The 16677-nt window shown below is 34.7% G+C and overlaps 1 protein-coding gene across 1 annotated transcript in view; it reads right to left on the bottom strand.

Moving 5' to 3' along the window:
* LOC147826179 (uncharacterized) overlaps positions 1-10200 on the bottom strand; it is an 86623-nt gene extending 76423 nt beyond the window's left edge. Inside the window, exon 1 of the mRNA XM_087181754.1 lies at positions 9793-10200. Within this exon, the coding sequence (XP_087037880.1) occupies positions 9793-9816 (24 nt within the window). The 5' untranslated portion in view covers positions 9817-10200. The remainder of the gene's footprint in view (positions 1-9792) is intronic.
* Between the last annotated feature and the right edge of the window lie 6477 nt (positions 10201-16677).

Here is a 16677-nt window from a genome sequence, read left to right as displayed (position 1 = left end):
TCACGCTAAAATCAGGAATAAGACAAGGATGCCCACTATCACCACTCCTGTTCAATATAGTTCTGGAACATTAGCCACAGCAATTAGAAAAGAGAAAGAAATAAAAGGAATAAAGATAGGAAAGGAAGAAGTTAAACTGTCATTATTCACTGATGATATGATAATTTACATAGAAGACCCAAAAAACTCTACCAAAAGACTTCTAGACTTAATTGACAGATTCAGTAGAGTAGCTGGATATAAGGTCAACACTCAAAAAACAATAGCCTTCTTGTACACAAATAGCAGACTCACTGAGAGAGAAATTAGGGAAACAATTCCTTTTACAAAAGCATCCAAAAACATGAAATATCTAGGAATCAGTCTAACAAAGGAAGCAAAAGACCTCTACATTGAGAACTACAGCACCCTGAAAAAGGAGATTGAGGAGGATATAAGAAAATGGAAAGACATCCCTTGTTCCTGGATAGCAAGACTCAATATAGTGAAAATGGCCATACTTCCAAAACTGCTATATAGATTTAATGCAATGGCGATTGAAATTCCAAAAATATACTTCACAGAGCTAGAGAAAACAATCCAAAAATTCATTTGGAACCAGAAGAGACCTAGAATAGCAAAAGCAATTCTGGGCAACAGAGACATGGCTGGGGGTATCACAATACCCAACTTGAAGCTATACTACAGAGCTACTGTGATAAAGACAGCATGGTACTGGCAAAGAAACAGACCCAAGGATCAGTGGACTAGATTAGAAGATGCAGAAACAACTCCAGACACACTTAGCCAACTCATCTTTGACAAAGGAGCCAACCACCCTCATTGGAGGCAAGATAGCCTATTTAATAAATGGTGTTGGAAAAACTGGATTTCAACCTGTCAGAGATTAAAACTAGACCCATATCTATCACCATGCACTAAACTAAGATAGAAGTGGATTAAAGATCTAAATTAAGACAGAAACACTAAACTTTCTGGAAGATAAGTTAGGTAGAACTCCTGAAGATATTGGCATAGGAAAAGACTTTATGAACAAAACCTCAGTAGCACGGGAACTAGCAGAAAGAATCAACAACTGGGATTTCATCTTATTAAAAAACTTCTGCACTGCAAGAGAAACCATCAACAGAGCTAACAGACAATCTACAATGTGGAAAAAATTTTTAGCAGCTGTAACTCAAACAAAGGGCTACTATCTCGAATCTATAAAGAACTGAAAAAAAATCAGACCCCCCCAAATTCAAAGACCCAGTTCAAAAATGGGCATCTGAAATGAACAGACATTTCTCAGACAAAGAAGTAAAAGCTGCAAATAAACATATGAAAAAATGCTCAACATCACTGGTCATTCGAGAGATGCAGATGAAAACAACACTGAGATTCCACCTCACCCCAGAAAGAATGGCTGCTATCAAGAAATCAGCCAACAACAAATGCTGGTGTGGTTGTTGAGAGAAGGAACCCTTCTCCATTGTTGGGGGGAGTGCAGACTTGTGTAACCACTGTAGAAGTCAGTATGGAGAAACCTCAAAGAACTAGGGCTGGAGGTCCCATTTGACCCAGCTATTCCCCTGCTGGGTATTTTCCCAAAAGAATTAAAAGAATCATACCACAGAGATATATGTGTACCCATGTCTATAGCAGCACAGTTTGTAATAGCTAAAGATTGGAAACAGCCCAACAGCCCATCAACTGGAAACTGGATAAAGAAGATGTGTTTTTTTTTAATAAAATGGAGTACTACTCAGCCATGAAGAATGAGAAACTAGAGTCATTTATAGCTAAATGGATGCATATTGAGGCCACACTCTTAAGTGACATAAATAAGGCACACATGTGTAAATACCTAATAGTTTCTCTAGTGTGAGAAACTGAGAGTGTAAAAAAGGATTAAAAGGATTAGTAACTAATAATTGATACTTTGAAATAGGAAAAGGTCCAAAGGGGTAAGGGTGGTGGGAGGAGATGGGGAAAGGGAAGAATGGAAAGGAAAAATTATGAGAAAAAAAAAAGGAAATGAAGTGTGTAAACAGGGAAGGGTGGAGGGGTGAAGGGCTCACAGGTAATGAGGAAAAAATAAGAACCAAGATACATCATGTACTGGTACAAGTACCCAATGATAAATGTAAACGTATTGTATACCTAAAATGTACCAATAAAAGAATTTAAGCAAAAAAAAAATGCAACTACTACTATTCACTAGGAGGTGCATGCTTGGCAGTTCTTTCCTTGTTATACACAATAACCTGGACTATTGGTAACTGCAACACTTTGTTAACTGTAACACTTTGACTTCACCAGAGAGGAAGCAAGATGCACCCAATGCAAGGCTTTAAAAATAATGACTCAGTGGGAGAAATGTGTTCCTATTTTGTTCAGTTTAATTCAAAGGAATATTTACGGAAGAAGTTTCAACCATATGGGGGTCAAATAGAACAAACTAATATTTAAGGATACATTTCAAAGGCTAAATGAAATTCAAGGTAATTAGAAATCCTACAACTAATTATTTACGGAAACTTAAAGTTGTTATTAACATGCAAAAGTATAGTAAAAAAGTTACTTTTGATGAAAAGATGATTAAAATAGATTCAAATTAATACATAATATTGTTTGAATTACTTAGGCACATTCAAAGTCCTTGTACTATTTTTCAGCATGTTTCATAGTGTAGCTCATCTTTGTCATTATGAGCTGAAATTCTTTCAAAAGCCAGTGATAATAAAAATATTAAAGGATGAATTAAAAATCAACCTAAGAGTGAAGGCAACTTTTTTGTTTCAAAACAAAATGAATTTAGTAATTGAAATACTATCGATTATAATTAATTTAGAATGGCAAAACTAAACAAAAAAAAACACTGAAAAACTTGGGCTTGCTGAAGATCCATTTATGGATAAGGAATTAACTGTATTAGAGGCCTGCTCATGATTATATGATATCTTGATTTCTACAGTAGACTTGTGATTAGAATGAAAGTCTGAAAAGATTAATTAACTAATCTTGGATTAGAAATTTCAAACTAATTGAACAAGGGAAATAATTCAACTCCTCAGCCAAGTCCCCGATTGGTATCATACAGCACAAAGTGATATGGCAGAGTGTAACATGACATAATTATAGTTGAAGAATGTCACAGGGAAAATTTAAAGGCAGGGAAATGCCTCTTTTTCTCTCTGAGTTTGAAATCAGTGGAAGGAGTTATGATAACAAAAATTAGTGAGTTAGTAGCACAGATATGATTACAACACCGTATTATAATACACACACATCCCATGTTCATATAATCCGCTCACCTTCTCCATACATTTACACTGATGCACAAATCCTGAGTAGCAGAAGAATGTACATGTCACAGAAGTGGACATTTATTCTAAGTCCAAGAAGGGGTAGTTATTTTTCTCATTAATAAGAAGTGGTTGGTTGGTTGGTTATTTCAATGAAAGTCCTTGAGTTATAAAAGCTAGGAGAACATACATTTTTATTAGCATCACTCAGCCAGGCACCCCTAAGAGTGTGTTCCTCTGCATCCCCTGCAGAGCCTGTATGTTCCCCGGAAGTAGATGAAGGAGCTGACTCTCTAGTCAGCACTGCCAGAGTGAGTGAATGTGTCTCTGAAGACAACTGCTGGGTTTCCAATAGCAAGAAAAGGACAGGGAATTCTCCAAGTGGGTAAGTCTCCTTTCCTGTTGCCGAGAGTCATGTAACGGAGGCATGGTCTCCTTCTAAGTTTCTCATGTAGGGACCTTGGGAGCCTCTCACCCAACACTACAGGATTAAAATGCAAGCCTGACATGGTGGTGCATGCCTGTAACTCCAGCACTTAGGAAGGCTGAGGCAGTAAGATCACAGGTTCCAGCTCAGACTGAGCAATTTAGGGACTCAGTGAAACCTTGCCTCACAATAAAAAAAAAAAATTAAAAAGGGCTGGGGATATAGCTCAGTGCAAAGGCCCTGGTTCAATCCCCACTACCACAAATAAACAATGACTTTTAAATTACATTTATGTTATGTTAGGGAGTATTATTTATGTTATAGGCTAGTTTTATTTTCTTAAAGGAAATAGTTCTACTTATTCAAAATTTTTAAATGTTTTAAAGTGAATGATAAAATTTCTTCACATAGACGTTGTAAATTTTTGTTAAATTTTTCTCAAGGGATTTTATGTTTTGCTGCTATTATGAACTTCTCCTCCACAGTGATTTTTTATAGGAAGGCTATTGATTTTTTAAGTTAACCTTTCATTAATTGTACTGAAATGTTTTCCCCATTCCCTCCCCTTGTTTCAACCCCTCTTCCCCTCCTTATTTACAAAAGCTTTGTTTCCATTTTTTCCTTCTCTTCTTTCTTTTCTTTTCCTTTCCTTCCCTTCACCCTTCTCCCTCCCTTTTTCCCCTTCCCATTTGAACATTTTCTTCCTGTTTTCCAATATTGATCATCCATTTTGATCCTTATTTGCACTTTCAGTTTCTTACACAAGAGAAACAATATGATATTTAAACGTGTGTCTGATTTAGTTCTCTTAAAAGTATGGTCTCAAGTTTCTGTTTTGATTTTATTTTTTTCAGTTATTTTGGGTGCCTCTATTGGGTGTTCTGAGTAGATAAAATTATCCGAAAAATAATGATGATAGTTTTGCTTCTATCTTCTTGTGTTTAATTTCCTTGTTTAATTGTCTTAGTTAGTATATTCAGTATTAACTTTAACAAAATGATCAGGTGGTATCAGTGGCCATCCTTTTTAAACAATTAAATAACAAACTGTAACTACATAAAAAACATAGTGTTAGATACTTAATGAATGTCAAGAGATGATAATACTTACATTTGATTCCAAGGAAATTAGTGTCAGAAGAGGAGATGTGTAAGTTAATAACTCTAATTTAAGACAAAAATCTTAGATAAGAAAGAAATGAAATACCATGGAAGTTTACATGAAATGCAAAGTTCTTTTCTTTAAATTTGTTAAGTTTTTTTGGTACCAGTGGCAGTGATATCGAGTCCTTTAATGGAACCATGTGAGATTGGAGGTCTTATTAACTAAAAATTTTAAAGGGAATTGCACATATGCATAGTAGGAACTCAGTCCACAATGATACAAAGTCTGGAAAACTGTTTTTAGTGTTTAAAGCAGACAACACGAACTCATAAAACTTTCACACTAGGTACCATCATTCCTATGTGTGCACAGGTTTTACTCCTGGACTTAAAATTGGAGTGCTTCTTATCAAGGTTTTCATGATTAGAAATGGTTATTTTTTTGTTCTTCCATGTTTTTCCTGGTGAGGAAATTATAGTTGCCCCTCTCATCTATAGTTTCATTTTATGTAGTTTTCAGTTATCTGCTGTCAATTATTATATACCAAAAATATTCAAAGGCAAGTTCCAGAAGTAAATGATTCAAATGTTTGAAATTGAGCAACATTTTTAGTAGTGTGCTGACATCTTGTACTCTTCCATTCCAATCTGTTGGGAACAAAAATAATCCCTTTGTCAGTGTATTCATGCTATAAATGCTACCTTAACATTTTTCACTTACTAGCAGTATCAGTTATCAAACTGACTGTCAGGGTATCTGAATGATTGTGTAAAGAAGCTTTTATTTCACTTAATAATAAGTGGTTCAAAATGCAACATTAGTGATAATAGTAATTTTATTATTCTTATATTTATTCTATATTCTTGTTATTGTTCTTAGTCTCTTATTGTGTCTGATTTCTAAATTAAACTTCATAATAGGTATGTATGTAGCGGAAAGATATCTTTCCGCTACATACATGCATTATTTTAGGCATCCCCTGGGAGTCTTGGCCTTGGAACATATTCTTCAAGGAATTACTGTGTCACACAGCTCATCTTGAACGTCAGCATGCCTGGATTAAGAGACCTCTGGGGAAGAGACTGGATTGTGAGGACACTATCCTGGTCAATGGCTTATTCCATTGACAAGTTCATAGCTGAATGGGTTATGAGGAGTGACAACCACTTGGAGGAAGCAGATCATGGTGCATCACTCTGGGCACCATATCTGATACCTGGCCCCTTCCTGTCAAACTGTCCAACTGCTTGATGCTTCCCACATGCCAAAAGTTGATCAGCTTTCCTCCTCCACGCGGTTCTTCCATGTTTGCCTTGGAGCCAGCCAAGCACATACCAAAACTACTGAATTTGTGAGCCAAAATAAATCTTTCTTTTCTTAAAATCTGTACATCAGGCGTTTTGTCCAGCAACTGAAAAGCTGATCAACACAACTACTGTATAAGGAGCTAGAGTGAACCTCATTTCCTGAGATCCTTCTTACTCCTAGAGAAATAAAATGCAAGTTTGAAGAGAAGACCCATTAAAAGAAACAAAACACAAAAAAATTCCTTTTACAAAAAAGTTATTTAGTTGAAAGAAAAGAGATTATTTCATTCAGTGAAGTAAGCATGGTTAAGGTCACTGTAAATTCAGATGCAATGGGGTTTGAAAATAGGAAATTAGAAGTAAAGTGAATTGGGACCTCTACTGCTCACAGTGGATCAAAATGGATGTATTAGAAGACAAAAGAGTGTTGGGATTCTAAACTTAGCTTTGTCCCTGACTACTTGATTGACAAAAGTCAAGTTTTGTAATTTCCACAGGAACTCCATTTTTTTCTCTGCAAAATTAAGGAAATATTGTAACCCACCCTTCCTTTAAAATTAATGGGAAAATCAAGAACAGTGTCTTCAATTAAGTGTTTTACAAATAAATCCTAGAAATGTATCCACAGCAGCAGACATTCTGGGTAATAACACATGTCAGACTTTACCTATGGCTCGCTTCCATTTAGAAAGAAAGCTTTATTTTTAAAAGCCACAATTTTTTAAAAGGACATATGGGAACTCCACACACTCTTCAACAAATAAAAGCCAAAACATCTGGTGTACCAAATGGAATGCGAGAAGGAAATGGGCTATTTAGGGACGCCATCTTTGAACAGTGCAGTGTATATTGATAAACATTTGGCTAGAAAAATACTTTGGCAAGCCTAGCTCAGATATCTGCTTTGAGGAAATTGTAGATAATTGATAATAGATTTTATAAAAGCTTTGCTCTCCATTCCTAAATATGACATAAAGTTTCTATATACTGGACTGTGTCACACTATAGTCCTGTGTTTGTAATCTGAGACATATTAAATCTCCTTCACTTTACAAACACTTGATCCATCCTAAGTTAAAGGTTACATTGGGGAGGTGTTGAAATACCACATAACATGGTTCCATAAAGAGAAGACGGACTCTTTCATACATAAAAGGGAATTCAAAAAGTAGCTAATCAAGCAGTGGAAACAAAGAACAACTGAAAAACATTGGGAGCTGTGAGATCATGTCCTGACTACCTCCTCCCAGCTCTTCTGTCAAGTACAGTATCAGTACCAGGAACTGAAAGAATGGTCTCCAGTCCACTTTTCCACCATAAAGTCATCAAATTACATTTTTCCATTCTTACACAAATTTCAAGTATACTACAAAATTCCCTAAGATGTTATTTTTAAATTTTTGACTATTAAGCAGGAAGTATTCGTTTTAGAATTAAGTACAAAATGTTAATATCAACATTTATTAAAATATATACCAATGAATTAAAAGGTGCTATCAAATGGTATCCTCCTTCTGAATAGTTCTGTGGTAAATAGTTCATGAATGCTAGGAAGTTCTTGATGGTAGAAATTACAAGAATTTTTGATATACTAAAGTATATTCTGACTCTGCAAGAGAAGAGAAATCTTTCATTGTAATTCCCAAAGATATTTTATAGCAGAGCATATACTAGCACTAGGACTTTTAGGTTCTTCCTAGTGACAAGATTTTATACTTATATAAAATCTATTTAATTTGTTTATTAAAAATACTGAAGGTGCATTCTGCAAGCAGCACCATATTAGAAGCTATGGATAAACACCCAAACCATTGTTCCCTAGGACTTGGTGATCCCTGAAGGAAAGAGGTAGTTAGAAAAGTAATTTCCTGGAAGTCATGGATTTTTTACTTTAAAAAAAAATCTCTAATTTGCTCTTTAATTATATTAATATGTAGCACTTGGTGAATATTTATTGACTGAATGGATGATTGTAAAGTTGTCCAATGACTAGATTATTAAATCAATATTCATTATTCATTTTTCAGTAAGTAATGAGCAATTTAAGGTTCTTGAACAGGGAATACTGAGTGATTTCCCTTTTTGTCAGAAAGGACTGTACATAAAATACATTAGATTTTTGACAATGAAGTGTTCAAAGTAGGCTGCTATACTGTTACTAGGATGGTTTAAATAAATTTGACATATTTTAATATCAACATCTGTCACTATAATTAATATAAACAAAATTTTCCACATTCACTTATCTTGCAAAGATAAGCTTTATGAAAGATGTGTTTGTTCCATTTTTTCCAAGATTTTCAAGTGGTAAAGACATTCTATCATTTTTATAAAATGGAATCATGTGACATGAATATATTCAGGGACTTTTCAGTGAACTGGATTTAAATCTTAACTCTGCTACTTACTTACTGTGTAATTTTTCTTACATCAGTTTCATTCACAAAAATATTTCAATAAGTCAGTCTACCAGGGAATTCAGCTTACTGCTTTTATGCCGTACTATAAATCCATTTTCTTTCTGTATATCACCAATATAGAGCCAATTCGCCTTCTCTAATTTGAAGTATTTTAATGCATATACTTATTGTCCCTTTTGTAGTTCTTTATCACTGAATTATAGATTATATTTATGTTATCTTATTTTGTTGTCTTTTCTTAGGCTATCTACAGTCTAACACCTCAATGAATTCTTGGGTTTGGTACACAGGGGTGTATAGATCCAAGGGTCACAATATGATCCACACAGGTACACATATAATAAGAAAAACTTTAACCACCACAGTCACAACATAAATGCCAAGCAAACTAACAGATAAAAATAGGATCCCAAGCAAAGTACATTGAGTAAATCACCAGTCATACACACAGCTGTAAGAGAAACACTTTAAGTAGATCTGATCCATTGGCACAGACTTATTCAGGTAACAAATCATATTCTTCATGAGATGTACTCAAATTGGATTTGCATTTAACAGGCCAAGTAAATATGAAAAGACTGCCAAGTCTCCCCAGCAATCTCATATATTTACATTCTCTCCATTTGGCAATAACAAGGGAGAAAATAAGAGATATTTTAATCTTTAAAAAGAAACAATACCATGCAGAGAGAAAGGTTGTTTTTGATGTTTAAAATAAATAATACCTAACATTTACTGAATGCTCATTATATGCAGCACACTATATCATATCCTTTGTATTAATAGTTTTATCCCAGACTCACATTATTTTTCTGTTTCCAATGAGTAGCTTACCTGCAATTATTAGACTAGTAAGATGTTGACTTGAGATCTGAAGCAGAGCTAAGTCCAGTGATGCATAAGCTTCCTTACTATTGTAAAAATAATTATTTTTCTTGGATTTTGAATGAGAAAGTTTAGATAAAGTGATGTTGAAGAGGCGCGTTAGAGAAATGTACTCAGCTAGCCTTTTCTCAGTATCTACAGTAGCACCTCTTTATCCACAAATAATATGTTCCAAGATTACCAATGGATGCCTGAAATTATGGATAGCACCAAATCCTATAATTTAATGCCTTTCCTATCTTACCTAAGCATTTCTCATACACAGTGACCATAACTTTGGGAGTTGGAGGTGCCATAGCAAAAATAGCATATATTTCTTTTTTTCTTAGTCATAATTTCTGGGAAAGAAGATTTATTCTTACCTTTGTTCTTAGCAACTTCAGCATCTATTTTTTCTTTCCTTGATAAGTTGAGGTTTCAATCTATGGTTGGCCAGCTCCTCGGCAGAAACAGGATGGCAAGAGGGCACGGTGGAGGAACAGATACTTCATCGTAGTAGCCAGGAACCAGGAGGGATGGGAAGGGAGACATTCTGCCCCCAGCGACCTGCCTCTTCCAACCAGGTCCCACCTCCTCATAGTACATTTAGTTCTGAACTCCAGATGAATAAAAGCACTGGCATGATCCGATTACCTTCCAAAAGCCCACCTCTGAATACACGAACCTTTTACAGGACACTAGATCTAAACCATAACGCGGGTCCAGATGTCTCAGTGCATGGTGTGAAGCTCTCCCTCCTTGGGGCATTGCCCCTCTCTGTCATGCATGGCTGCCGCAGACCACAGTAATAGTGCGTCACTTTTTGGCTTGCTCTCATCTACTAAAGGAACTCAACCTTGAACCAAATTTAGATTCTTTGTTCTAAGTACAGTATCAATCTCCAGTTATCAAAATGTAGTTGCACTCATTTGGAAAATTATTTTGGCATTTGTATATAAATACAAATATAGCTATACATTCAAACCTAATGTGTATGTATGCATGCACATAGTCAGAGCATATTTTGGTAGGCTGAACCCAGAAATGCACGCCTTTCTATAAAACATGAAAAGTACCAACAGGTAAATATAGCAACTCCTCTATTGTGATCAATAAGAAATACAAACTTTGTATCTAACTGTAGAAACACACTTTATGTGATATTTTGTAGCTCACAACTAGAACATTTTACCATATATAAATAAAAATAGTTTATACACAGCTATCATCAAAATGATACATATGTGAAGAGATCTCAAAAAATGCAATGGAACAACACATGCTTACCTGTAATAACAATAATAATTTTAATTAATCAATAAGGGTTTTGATGTTTTTCAAAGCATTGATTTCCTTGGTGAGTAACAGAAAATGTCTTTTTTCTATAATGTTAAGTTTTTTCCTTAATTAAAAGAAAATTGAATTTTCATTTTCCTCTTCCAATTTACAGAGGAAACATATTTGAGAAAGAATTATAATAGACTCTAGTGTTTTTCACATAGTATTATAAATGAAAGTCTAGCTTTCACATTAGATTGATAGAATTACACACGTTAAGAGACTATGAAGCTGCTTGGTATTGGCAAGTGAGCGATGCTTATTACATAATTTACCAAAACAAGAGCAGCAACTAGGTTACAGATACTTTAAATATTTGGAACTGAAGAATTAGCAAAGTTTGAAAGATGTGCATTGCCCAGCCAAGCAACTCAGCATGTTCTCAGAACAGAAACCAATATCATAAAACTGTTCTCTTTCACTGCTCCGAACCGGAGAGAAAGATACACGATGTTTGCTAATGATTTTTTTCCCTAAACTCAGAAGAAATCCTACAGTAATTAAATGTATTGTACCACCTTTTTACTGCACACAGTGTTTCCATTCTCTGAAACACATCCTGCATGTTCCACGAAAGTGGGGATCTTTTTCCAAGAGTCCTCTTCCCTTTGGGTCCTAATGTCTCTGCCTCCTCTTTGATGAACAACTCCCAGAATTTATAGACTTTGAATATCATCATAACTGTTATTATTTTTTGTGTTTTTTAATTTGCATGTCTTCTTCTATTTAATTTATTGGTGATGGGGATTTTGTCTTGTTCCAGTTTGTATAACATATCTTAAATAATGTGCAGCACCTCATATGCAATGAATAAATGTGTATGGTATGTGAGCAAGAAAAAGAGATAGGAAGAGGAGCTTTTTAAATTATGATTTTTCTTTTCTTCTAGCAGAAATTATAATTTGATTAGAGTTTAAATTCATTTATCATTTTGACACAAGGATCTACCAAGCTTTCAAAGAAGAGAATTCCTATGTAAACTATTTGAGAACTTGGAAAAGTATGAAAAGCTCTTCAGTTTATGCTGTAAGGCTACCACATTCTTAACACAAAAACTAGGTATCAAATAGCACCAAAAAATAACTCTAGTTTCATATAATTTACACATGTGGGAACAAAACTCATTACTAAAGCATAAACACACATTAGCCAGTGGTGCTTAGAATCATTAAATACTGTAAAGAAAAGTTATTGAGTCAAGGACTAAAAAGTAATTCATATTAAGAGATTTTTATTAAAGTTATTCAATATATTAAAAGCTTAATAGAAAATATTAAAATCTTGCTGTTTTCTTAATATTTATTAATGGGATGAAGTAATATTTATATCTTTTATTTTATTAATGCTTTGTATTATTATTTTGTACTAGAGAGCTTTGCCAATGAGCAATCAAAGAGAAAGAGAAAGAAAAATATATTATTGAGAATGATTAAGAAATTTCACCAATGTGGCTATATATATTATAAATGTATAATACCAAATCATTTTTTAAAAATTCTAATATTAATAATAATATCACTTAATGTTCAATAGTAACACAAAATGTTTAGGAATTAAATAAACTGTATATTTATATAACCTTCATAAATAATTCCAATGTGTCAGGGCTCTGAGACCCAACTGGCTCATTTTTATTTTCATGTAGACTGCAATATATTTAAGTTACATTGTAGTATATACAGTTCTGAAGAAGAATGCAAATAAGCTCAATAGTTTTTCAAAGAATAATTTGGGAATTTTTCAGGATATGTAAAAGAACAATAGTTTATCCAGCTAAGTCCACCTTACTTGGGAATCTGTACCCTCCTGCAGATACTTGCACATTATAGGAAGGGAATGGGCCACAGAGCATATTTGATAAGCAGGTGATCATCATTAATGCAGTGGTTTAACAAACCTTGGTTTATAGATTTGATAGAGTATTATGAAAATATATTTCAAGTGATAAAGTTCTAATTACAATGATATTGAAGAATGTTTATATTAAGTACAAGTGGTCGAGTCACAAAATGTTGAGTGTGATAAGTCACATGAAAATTAAACTTTCTTTTTCTGTGTTTGCATGTGTGTGTATGTGTGTGTTTCATTAAAAAAGACTACACATCAAACTCTTAAGAATGGGCGCTTAGGGTCTCGGTAGACAGAAGAAGTCAGAGAATTATATCATGTTACTCTCTACTTCTCTGAATTACTTGTTTTTTAAACAATGAGAATTTGGTAAAATGCAAAAAAAAAACAAAAAACAAAAAACAAAAAACTGAAAGCATTTGGAAAACATCACACAAAGCTCAAAACAAGAGTAAGTTTCATTCTAACTGCTTTTTTGGTCTTTGTTTTGTCTGTCTTTCTTCTTCCTTTCCAATATATTTTAAATTTTTAATCAACACACAATAGTTGTACATATTTATGGGGCCCAATGTTATGTTTCAATACCTGTATACATTGTATAGTGATCAAATTGGGGAAATGGCATATCTATCTAGTACTTCTAACATGTACTGCTCCTTTGTTTAGGAACATTCAGAAACCTCTATAGTTAGCCTATTGAGCTGCAGAACATTAGGAGCTATTCCTGCCATCAGGTTCCATTTCTGTAACCCATCACCTTTCTCTCCTCCTTCTCTCTCCCTCCCTGTATTTCCCAGCTCCTAATAACCACGGTTCTATCCTGTATTTTTGTGAGGTCAGCTTCTTTAGATGTCCTCTGACTTACGGTACCTAGGTATCAGCCTCCCTTCCAATCATCACTAAAACGTTGCCCACACGCACCCTTCTTCCTCCTCGGTGGAGGGGAAGCTTAGGTGTAGCCTGCTTCTCTGCATGGCAGCTGATCCACAATTCTGAGTCATTGAGCATAGATTATGCCAGCACCTGCCAGAAAGTGGACATTTTCTAAAAATGAGATAGGTAAAACCTAATATATACAAGTGGATATTCTATAAATGTTTCTTAGGGAAATTCTCATGCTAGTTACAACATTGTTTTGACAAGAATTCTATATTATTCATATTAAACCAAACAATAGATGATATAAATCTTGCTTTCTCATTGAGAAATTTGAGTCTCAGAGTTTGATGACTTGCCTTGAATCACACAATTTAGGGGTGGGTTTAAACCTAGAACTTTTTACTTTTGGTGCCATTCTTTTCACACAGAGGCCTTGGAATATGTTTCCTCCCAGACTACTAAACTGATAGCTGAGTTTCAAAATGGATTTTGGCATGTGAAACATGATACCGTCTCATTGGAATGAGCTAGTAATGCCGTTTTCCCACCAAAAGAAATCAAACATGCAATAATGTATTATTTGTACTTGAAAACTGCTAAAGAAATTTGTGAGTTTTCATTACACTCCATCTGGGCTTTTGTGGGAAGGAAAACAAATTCAAAATTATATTTGCGATTTGATACATTCTTTGGAGAACAAGATTCAGATCATTTACCTATATAGCCTTATTTTTGAATCAATCTAAATACAGACTCAATGATCTTAAAACATGCAAATTGGTAAAGGAAGGAAGGACTGGTTGGAGTTCTTAACCCATTCTTACTCTGACAGCTGAGCCCTGTGGGGCAGTAGAGAGCTGACGGGGTTGTCCCTAGAGTACAAGGACAGCGCATTCCTAGGGGCTGTGGAGGTGGAAGGTATGGGAAGATAGACAAGACTATTTCAAAGGAATGGGGAATTAGGTTTGAATTTCTGCCCAGTATTTATGTGAAATTTTACTATATTCCATTTCTTGGTGATTTCCTTAAGAATGATAATTTTTAAAACTCCCCTATAAATAGTGCTTTGAACACTAGTTCATGTGGAGGGGAGAAATCCTGTGTTCTCACATGGCAGAAGGCACAGAAGGACAAAAAGGTTCAAACTCCCTTTTTAAGCCCCTTTATAACTGGATCAATCCATTCAGAAGAGCAGAAAACTCATGATCTAAACAGCTACCACAAGGGCTCACCTTCCAGCTCTGTGGCACTGGGGAACTAAGTTTCCAACACATGAATTTCGGGGGGGGGTGGGGGGAGTCTGACTGTAGCAAAACTAGTCAAATCTGAGATCATTTGAACATGAAAAAATTACCTATATGAATATGAAATATGACCGGGTGCTTTTCAAGGAGCCTCCTTATCAAAATTTCCAGAAACATTATAAAAAACGTATGTGCTTTTCCAGAGAGTAGGAAAATGAAAGCTTGGAAACCCCTAATGCACATGACTTATAAGCTTTCAATATCAAATCTAGCAAAGGAAACAAGAAATGGAGTCATTCACTAATTCATAAACATAGATATGTAGATGAAAATAAACACCAACATACATCACATAATTGTAAAATGCGAGCTAGGGTACTAGAAATGCTCTAGCTCTTGATCTTAATCTTGGGAGTAATGGTTGTACACGTACTTAGAAGTACATTGCTTTGCACACTTAAGATTTGTACCAGTTCTGCATCTATTAGCATGCAATGTTAGAACTCAATAAAAAAGATGTTAGGTGTACGTGAGAATGAGTGGGGTATAAAACATCTTTGCTTGTGGAACTACAAGATTTTAGAAATGTTTTCTTGATTTTTTAATATATATTATCTCATTTTACATATTTTATGAAATTTCAGGAGCTTTTATCTTATCCCCTCCATTCTTGCTGTAAAAACCCATTTAATCTTTTCTCAGAAACACTAAATAATCTAAATATACAGACCTAATTGCAGATGTTGAAAGATTGCAAATTTAAAAAATCAACAGCATGAAAGATGTTTCTTTAGCTAATGTAAATGGCATTTTTGGTTTCTTCAAACTTTAGTTTCCTTTGGCATTTCCAGTCTTTTATAACTGCCTGTATGGGATGGCAGCCTTCCAGCACATTTAAAAAGCTTGGAGGAGCCATCCAATGTATATTAATCTACTGTGAAAACAAATAACTTAAGTGCTCGCTCTCTTGCCATCTCGGTCATGAATGTTGGTGGTTGGATTTGATGTTGTTGGTTTATAACACAGAGGCTTGCAGGTAGGAACTTTGTCTGAGAACTTCAACAACTTTTATTTTTATTTTTTGACTCTTGATCCTGTGTACAGGATACTTTTGATATTCGCTACCTTCTCTTCAGTGTAAATCTTACCTTTATTCCTCACTGATGGAAGAAGATAACAAAACAACAAATAGTAACTCTGTTTAATTATAAAGACCCTGGGAGATATCTGGTAACACCGAAAGAGATTCTTCATGGTTCAAAGTAGCAAATAAAATGTAGCCAAATAAAGATTAAAAACCAAAACCTCTTTGCTTTCCAGCATTACATCTCCTATGATGTATTTTCTGAAAGCCACCCAAGTATAACTATTTATTTTAACTAAAGTAATCAAGATTAATGTCAGCAGTTATGACACACACTGTTTGCTAAAGAACACATAGAACAATTGCTCAGGGCAAGCTTCATTAAGAAATCGGATAAAATTAGTAAAACTGATTATATTTCAAAACTCAGCAGCAGCTAAAATTGCTATTCAGGAGCTTCCAATTAACACAATTGGTCTTGTTCACAATCAGCTATTGTAATCTCATTAGCTTATTATATTTTAATCATTGTGATAACAGCACTGCAAAATTTATTTTATTTTACACGGCTAAAGACTGGCCAGATTGGGTGTGTGGCCAACCTAGCATGGGCTGCACACAGGCCTTTGGAATTTGGCATCTGGCCTTCTCTTCGGGGGAACTGTAGTGATCAAGTGTCAAATACCCATGCATCCCCCTTCTCTAGCAGTGAGAAGGCATTTTGGAAACAGGCATCTAATTTGGCATCCGGTGATGGGGGGATTAATTACATAGCTGACACTGTGACTCAAATCATTTTGTAATGGCATTTGTAGAATGGACAGTTCATGCAAGAAAGAGAAAGAGATTGAGGAGAAAGTGGGAAAAAGGAGATG

The sequence above is a fragment of the Heterocephalus glaber genome, unplaced genomic scaffold, assembly GCF_053883595.1.
Source record: "Heterocephalus glaber isolate CG9 unplaced genomic scaffold, H.glaber_assembly_v1.0 deba00001472, whole genome shotgun sequence".
Lineage (NCBI taxonomy): Eukaryota > Metazoa > Chordata > Mammalia > Rodentia > Bathyergidae > Heterocephalus > Heterocephalus glaber.
This window is presented reverse-complemented; position numbering and strand designations above follow the sequence as displayed.